At 36.0% G+C, this 7,936-nt stretch overlaps 2 protein-coding genes across 6 annotated transcripts; one reads left to right on the forward strand and one right to left on the reverse strand.

The window, feature by feature from the left end:
- Positions 1-233: 233 nt before the first annotated feature.
- On the reverse strand, positions 234-4,727 carry LOC105689226 (facilitated trehalose transporter Tret1-like). 5 transcript variants are annotated; one of them, XM_048657803.1, is made up of 6 exons: positions 4,616-4,727; positions 3,786-4,113; positions 3,624-3,707; positions 1,945-2,080; positions 1,546-1,865; positions 235-1,457 (listed from the first exon to the last, which is right to left on the reverse strand). In XM_048657803.1, the coding sequence occupies exons 2-6, from the start codon at positions 3,828-3,830 to the stop codon at positions 447-449; spliced, it is 1,596 nt and encodes a 531-aa protein (XP_048513760.1). In that variant the 5' UTR covers positions 3,831-4,113; positions 4,616-4,727; the 3' UTR covers positions 235-446. The 5 variants fall into 5 exon arrangements, with proteins under 5 accessions (XP_048513761.1, XP_048513760.1, XP_012261511.2 ...); XM_012406088.3 differs by having other exon boundaries at positions 4,205-4,720; XM_048657802.1 differs by having other exon boundaries at positions 3,786-4,720.
- Positions 4,728-5,706: 979 nt separating this feature from the next.
- LOC105689230 (protein LSM12 homolog A-like) lies at positions 5,707-7,623 on the forward strand. The gene is made up of 3 exons (XM_020854184.2): positions 5,707-6,462; positions 6,862-7,238; positions 7,317-7,623. Exons 1-3 carry the CDS (start codon positions 6,342-6,344, stop codon positions 7,395-7,397), a joined length of 579 nt encoding a protein of 192 aa, XP_020709843.1. The 5' UTR covers positions 5,707-6,341; the 3' UTR covers positions 7,398-7,623.
- The last annotated feature ends 313 nt before the right edge of the window (positions 7,624-7,936 follow it).

A 7,936-nucleotide genomic window follows, 5' to 3' on the forward strand; every position in this document is an offset into this window, starting at 1 on the left:
AAAGTTAATATCACTATAAAATTATTACTATTCTTACCTACTATTATTATTTTTATCGTCGTCATCAATGTTTCGTTTTCTTTCACGTCGTGTGTTGTGTTTGTTATTTAATTATTGTGATTGTTACCCCCTTTTGTTAATTTATTATTTAAGATTCTAATAAAAATTTGAAAAATTGAAAAAAAAATAAAGAATAAATGAATGAAAAATTCAATAGAAAAAAATAATGCTAAACGTGATTATTTTTTACTTGTATGGGAAAAATTTTCTTTTTCTTTCATTTATTTTCCATAATACAATAATACTTATAAAGTAAAAAATATACGTATTTATATTTAAATTATTACCATGAGGAAAAATGGCGGGAGGAGGTGAGAGTAAAAAAATCAGAATAAAAGAACAATGATGAAATTAAATATATAGGAACTTTGAAATATTAAACTATCCTAATTTCGAGAATTTATTGCAATCGTATTACGATTTTTACTGTCAATAATTTCTTCGGTTTCTATAATGAGATTCTTATTATTTTTTTCAATGATGCTACGATTTTTTTTAACGAATAGTTCTTCGATATCTTTTAAAGATTTACCTTTCGTTTCGGGTAACAGTAGTATAACGAATACTGTACCGATGAACGATATGATTGCGTAAAATAAGAATACACCGTGTTTACCGAAACCATGTAACATGTCTGGATATATTTTTAATATGGCAAAACTAAATATATATGCTAAACATGTCGTTAAACCAGAAAAAATATCTTTCACTTTTGCAGGGAATATTTCACCTATCATCGCGAATGGAAGTACCAAAAAACCTAATGCACTTGAAAATATGTACATCAAAATCGATATCACCGGAATGATACCGTTGTCGTTTATTTTATTACCGGCGTAATCTGACCACACGTATATGGATAATATACTCATGAAAATTGTCATACCAACGCCGGAAATAATGGAAGGAATTCTACGACCGAATTTACGGGATATGTAAGAAACTAACATCGTACCTATTAATCTTGTTAGACCGATTAATATCGCCGCGATATGACCGTCGATGGAAACACCGGCCTCTAAGGTAAAATCTACGGCGTAATATATCACTACAAATGTTCCCGAGAATTGTTGGAAAAAGAAATAACCAACCATTATCAAAAGTGGCTTTATATTCAAAGGACTAAATATACCACCTCGCGATCTCAATCTCTTACCTAATCCTTCTGTGTCATTTATAATCTCTTTAGACAATGGAGATAATTCTAATAGGAGATCGGACGGCGTTTCTAAATTGGAATTATTGATGCCGTTTAATCTTCTAAGAGATTTTTCTGCCTCCATTAAACGACCGGCAGAACGAAGCCACACCGGAGATTCCGGAAGTTTCAATATTACCAGGATCAACGAAGTTATTGGAAATAAACCGCACAAAAGTGCTACCAAACGCCAATCTTTCTGCAAGGTAATGAAAAAAGAAATTACTCTAATTGGTGGAAATATTTTTATTATTCAGGAAAATAATTTCGCGCTTTTTCTTTTTTACCTGGAAAAAATATCCGAAGATATAAACGACGAGGACACCAAAAGCGATGGAAACGCTCGTCCAGGTGACGACGTATCCTCTCAATTTTGGCGACGATATTTCAGCGGCGTAAACTGTCGTGGGTACGGACGCGAGTCCGATAGCAACTCCGCAGATCGCCCTACCGATTAGAAGTTGGCTGACGTCATAGGAAAAATATACAACCAACCATCCTATAGCCGATGTCAAAGATGTTCCGATTATTCCAAAACGTCTTCCACGACGCATAAAAAAGCTGGATAAAATGCAACCGATCGGTGTAGTGATCGCCGTTATGCTAGCTGAAATTCGGAAGACATGGTGCGTTTTAATTCATTTTTTTCAAAGCAAAATCGTTCGTAGTTTTTTTTTTCAACCCACCGATCCAAGACTGTTCGTTAAATGTGATTTTTATTTCGCTGTCAGGTGCGACCAGAGGACCCAAAGCGATCGCACTGTATCCCAATCCCATCGCAGGTCCGAGAACGGAAGTGTTGGCGATGAGACAGGCCAGTATCTGGAAAATTGATGGAAAAATGAAAGAAAAACCAGCGAATTCAGCTTCTGTTAAATCGTATGTATACATATTCTTTCAGATACCGGTGGATCGGAGGAGATTTAAAAATCGGCATCCCCGAGCCGCTTCGGAATTGTCGTCGTCGCCGTCGTATTTGCGGCTTACGGACGTAGAAATATGCTATAGGGAGCTCTGTTCTCTTATACGGGTTACGTAAATGCGCCGCTTGATATCTGGGTGAAAAAATTCAACAGCGAATGCAACTGCATGAACGTAGTCGGCCGCGGTTATATTCCGTAAACCGCGATGAATTTCTATTCGTAATTTTCTTCAATAGAACAGCCTATGCCGTCTCTTATTTATAAAACCTCTTTTCAAACGGGTACGTACTATTATGTATGTACCATATAGTATACATATAGGTTACGCGCTACACACGTTGCCTAGATGCAGAAATAATCCGTCAATACCGTGCACCAATATTTATTACTACTGTGCTACTGACCCACGAAGGCCTCTCCTTTCTTTTATCGACGATTAAAACGTGCCCCCTTTTTCTTTATTCGAAGCTTATCCACATTGCTCAACGCAAAATCCATTCGATCGTGAGCATAGTCACCCCATGAGATAGTAAAATTCCTGTAGACTTATAAATGTTGTTTTTATTTTATTCTATTATTTCTTCATACTTGTGTCGTTATACCGGCTATCATATTGTTCGTCCGTTTCGGTGTAAATGAAAACAACATCTACAATATAGTTATGCAGATAAGCTTTCGCGAATCGCGAAACAGCTGTCGTACGTTGGAATGATGAATAATTGAGAATAGCAAAAGCAAACAATCTATAAAATGAGTAAACTAATTGCGAAAGAATTTGAAATCGGATTATGGATAGTCTATTCTTTGGCGGGTGTATAATTATCGTTCGATTCATTTCGGAGTTATTAATAACACTGAATATAGCGAAAATACGAGTCATAACGATCGCGTATGTCAATTATTCCTTATCAAAGAAAAAGCTATCGCACCACCAGACATTTACGTATCACATGTATTAATGTGTATTTAACACATGATGCGAGAACTTCAGAGCAATAATTATTAGCAACTTAATGCAAAACAAGTAATATTGATCATCGCGACAATTTGTATTTACAAGATATTTTTTTCTCACTCGTTTTAACATTGCAAGTCGTCAATTATTGTATGCATAGTATAGGTATACGTGCAATATGAATCTATACCGCCATATTTGCAATATTCTGAACATCAAAAAACTTCCAAATTTTTTTAGTTTAATCGTATGTTGCCAGTTCAGACGGTTTTCATTTTTCTCACGTAATTATCCACTTTCCCCTTTTTTCTAACAATTTTTACCTTTTTTTATCGCAATATCCGCTGTACCGAGAGATAATCGATATCCGACACTAATTTGCGATATTATCTTCTTTCTGTTTTTGCTTCATTTCTTTTTCATTTTATCATCACATTTATTACATGATTTTTACTTTACATTCGAAAACATATTAACAACTACACACCTGATAAATATTCCCTCTTGATATTCTTCCAGAAATTTTATTCCCCGATGAAAAATCTCGATCAATTTCTCTGGTAACCGCATGCTGAAAATTAAAAAAAAAATTAAACAATTACGTCAATTCGATTTTGTAAATTCTCATACGTGCATATTACAATCTGACCTTGTCCGTGGCGATTACGGTGGTTGTATTTTCCATGTTGGTCATGGTTAGGCACTGCTCTCGTTTGATCTTTAATATTATGATTACTAAACTAAAAACTTTCACCGTCACTCGCTAAAGTGTAAGCCTTAATTGTAAGTTCAAAATCACTTCGTTTCTATAGGCTTGGTACGGTTCGTAAACGATTTCCGATCGGTCAAATGCAGAGGAATAAAAAATCAAATATCTCGTGATATTTCAACTTTTCTTACATATTGCAGACACTGTCTACACCACGTGCTGTTCACGACTCGTTTACCGATTCATTATAATCCTGCACAAGTGCAACCTGCAGTTTTATTAAAATAAAAATAAAAAAGCACAAAAATTTCTCAAGTAAATTCAACGGCAATAAAAAGATTACGGAGATAAGATCGTACTTTTTATCCACAGTTTTCAGTCTTTTCCGTCACATTTTTTCCGTTATTTCATAATCGAATTTTTTTTTCTTCGGTTCTTTGGTCTCTTCGGTTTTGTGCGAATAATGTTAAAAAAAAAAAAAAATAGAGAAAGAAACAACTATCAGCTTATTTATATCTGGTTATTTGATCAAGATTTTCTATTTTTTCTCAGCGATCACGAATTGGTGAATTGGTGGAATTAAACTTGATGAGCTGACCGACACTTTATAACGGACAATGATGAGAGTGCACGCCTTCCGATGTTCGCCATGAAATTGACAAGAAAAATTACACGCGATACACTTGAAGACAGACTCTCGACTCTCAACTGCGAGAATTTACAACATAAATATACATATAAGTATTCGAATATACGATATATATACGTACATATTTGTAACAATAATCATAACGGTACTAGGTATGCACAACGATTTATCTCTTGAGAAAAGATTCGAGCGATTGATCATCGATGGCAACGGACACTTACAACAAGTTATTTTTATTATTCGTCATCCATGGTCTGGAGTTCTTCCCCTTCTTAACATGGTAATATTATTTACCTTCTTTTTAGATATAAGTATATAATGCATATATATCTCGTGAGAAAAAAAATCGTAAACCTGTAGGATAATTTGCATAAAATCTGTTCATACCATGTGATCAGTGTGATCGGAGTTGGGATCGGTATTTTTGGAAACTGCGGGTGATAGAAAATTGAAACTTTTATTTTCTTTTTCATCTTCAATTCATTTATGTAGTTATTTATTTATTTTTTTTTGAATAATATGGTATAACAAGAGCCGATTTTATCGGATATAAATCTGATCGTTGCCCTGCTGCAGTAACAGTTACGTAAGAATTAGAGATCAGTCTAACGGATTGCGTAAGTCATGATGGTAACATACATACTTATAGAGCACGGCAGTAGTTTGCCGTTACAAATCTTTTTTTCTTCTTCTCTTTTCTTTGTTTTTTTTATTTTCATCTTTAACCAGTATTCAAGTATAATATTCTACGTATGTGATTTTATCATAGAATCGGTAGGCTTTCGCCGGCATTCAGGCTGCATCGTGTAAGCGATGGTGACACATTAAAAAGTTAATACCGGTGTACCTATAATCTATTATAAGTATGTATACCATATTTATAATAGCTGCAGACGTGCTGCCTCAATAATATTCAATACGATTTATAAATGCATTTATGGTACACCAGGTCATGTTCCACCCTTGATTATTTGATAAAAAAATTTTTTTCTTTTATGTTTTAGCATAGACATCTCGCATTCTGGAATCAGAGAGAAAAGTGCAAGAAATGCATCACAGGATTAGTCGATCGGATTGCTAATCCTAATCCAAACGCCTAACTATCGATTCATCTCGCAATCATGGACAATAATAAGTGGAATTAATTTGTTTAATCCATAATCCTTCTCGTCATCGAACCAGCTGTGGTATTTATATAGATTTAATCATTCGTTATAATTTTTTCATTAAGCTCATATGAAGGAATTTCAACTTCCTATTGCAAAATTATTGTATGGGTTGAAATTCTTTGAACATTTGATCGCAAGTTTTACTCCAGTTATTTGTTGCTGAAGGTATAATTTTTAAATGCCTTACTCTAGGCAACCCCACATGCAACTTATTGTTAATAACATTGCTGAGGATAGGTGGCAGCAACTATCCACTCGCAACGGTCCGGCTTCCACCATTCCTCCATAACAAAATCTTTTACAAGTTTCCATTTTCCCATTTCATCTCATGTGTACCCTTGTGTGCTTTCGTTGGTGAAAGATCGTTTTTATATGTGTGCTGCGTTAAATTCCGTGTCCATTGTCCGGTGGTAGAGGCGGCAGCAGCACTAGTATTGTAGGGTTGGAGGATAAAGCGTTGTGGCAATTGGTTCCTGAGGGACCTAAAAGCCAGATAAAATAGCAAAGATATTATTAAAAAAACGTAAGAGTAATAAGGTTGAGGATAAGAAGAATAAGAATTGGTAACAAGTGTGGGGTGTGGCAACGTGGATCCGAGTAAGGATTCACCATAATCCCGCTAATAAAAAAAAGTGGGGAATTTATAATATAAGGAGGCAATAAGTGTGGTGGTGAAAAATGGCTGGCGTCAGCGACTGGTTCAGCATTGGGAGTACCGTGGCTTGTAAAACATGTTACAATAAGGAAATCGAGGGCGAGGTACTCGCCTTCGATCCGCAAACCAAAATGCTTGTACTCAGTATCCTTTTACGATCTTTATGTAAACCTTGTGATATCAAATTGCACGGTTTTTATACTTCTTTCCATTACCACCCGGCTCTGACAACGGGAGCTAATACATTTGTAGCGGAGTCTATAACCTTAACCTACCGTTTCGAGTCGACTAGGAATCGTACACAGAAGCTAGGCACCGCTCTATAGCATCTATTACAACTGAATCAGAACTTCTGTCTATATTATCCCTATCGTTTTAACCAAATTAACTTTCAAATTTGCGGTTGTTGTCACCGAATAAGTTAACCCCCCATGAAACTTCCTTGCTTATATTGGCTTTTATATCTGTTCCTCTTTATATTTCTCCACCAGTTACTTTTGCCATTGAATTTCTAAAGCATTACCTTAACCCCGTGTGAAATAGAGTCTCCATCATCTTGCGGTAGGGCGTCCGTTAATGACGTTCACATAGTTAATCTTGCCCTGGTATCGGACGTTCAAGTAAAGAGAGAAGTCAGTCCGACCGGGGGAGACCCACCGCAGAGTCTAAACCTGAACAGGCTGAACACACGAGTACGAAATCAAGTTGAAGCAAAAAAATGTATCGTGAAGTCGCTACAGGCAGGTGTATCGCCAGAGGGACAAAAACTCTTTATCGCTATAGCTAAAACTATCCAACAAATAACGTGGAGTGGGCCTAACATCGTCGTTTTAAATGATGTCACAATTGCACCACCTTACAAACTTGATAATGTACACGGAAACGAGCAATCCAAAGCTTACAATCACATTAGGAAAGTGGTTAGTTGGGAAAACTGTCTGTCATAATTATAAATTGAATTTTTTTCTAGCAGTTATAGAACAACGTGATTCTTGCAGGTGGAAAAACACGAAAAAGATACAGCGATAGCGGTGGAGTCGCAACAACAAACAATGCAAAAAGGTAGCAGCTTGCAGTAGGGCGTTTTTAATAGCGCTGCGACAGAATGAAGCAATTAATCAATCCGAGTAAAGAAACGCAAGCCCTGAGCCCTAAGCACAACGTGGAGAGCGGGCTCTCGTGCGGAAACGAAATACAGGAGCCAGAAGACACGAGTAACCTAATTACTAAATTGAATATGATCGATCTTAGATAACACCTGATAATAATAGTAATAAATTCCGCGCAGAAAATTTTTTCAAGTAACGACAGTATTGCAAATAGAAATGACCATAGGTCAACCATTTATCATTGTTCTTCTAGCTTTATATTCCGCCGAGCTCTTAACGAACATTTATGGTAACTGGTGCAACGATTCTTAAACATATTTTATTGGTTATTGAATTTTAATTGACGATTTTTTAATCCTGGCCGCACCAAGGACGTCCAACGGACCTGATACGAATGGTCAAAATACCATGTTAACCCGGTACGAACCTCTCCTCAATCGCATAACGCCATTAACAGAATCTACAACAGATATTTGAACGATTAGGTAAGATATATTTATTTGTACAAC

Source organism: Athalia rosae, chromosome 7 (genome assembly GCF_917208135.1).
Source record: "Athalia rosae chromosome 7, iyAthRosa1.1, whole genome shotgun sequence".
Classification (NCBI taxonomy): Eukaryota; Metazoa; Arthropoda; class Insecta; order Hymenoptera; family Athaliidae; genus Athalia; species Athalia rosae.

Coding starts and splice junctions, on each gene's coding strand:
- LOC105689230 (XM_020854184.2), top strand. CDS start 6,342: ATGGCTGGCGTCAGCGACTGGTTCAGCATTGGGAGTACCGTGGCTTGT. Junction 6,463..6,861: donor AACCAAAATGCTTGTACTCA/GTATCCTTTTAC, acceptor CGTGTGAAATAG/AGTCTCCATCATCTTGCGGT. Junction 7,239..7,316: donor ACAATCACATTAGGAAAGTG/GTTAGTTGGGAA, acceptor TGATTCTTGCAG/GTGGAAAAACACGAAAAAGA.
- LOC105689226 (XM_048657803.1), bottom strand. CDS start 3,830: ATGACCAACATGGAAAATACAACCACCGTAATCGCCACGGACAAG. Junction 2,081..3,623: donor CAAGAGGGAATATTTATCAG/GTGTGTAGTTGT, acceptor TCAATTTTCCAG/ATACTGGCCTGTCTCATCGC. Junction 1,458..1,545: donor TCTTCGGATATTTTTTCCAG/GTAAAAAAGAAA, acceptor ATTACCTTGCAG/AAAGATTGGCGTTTGGTAGC.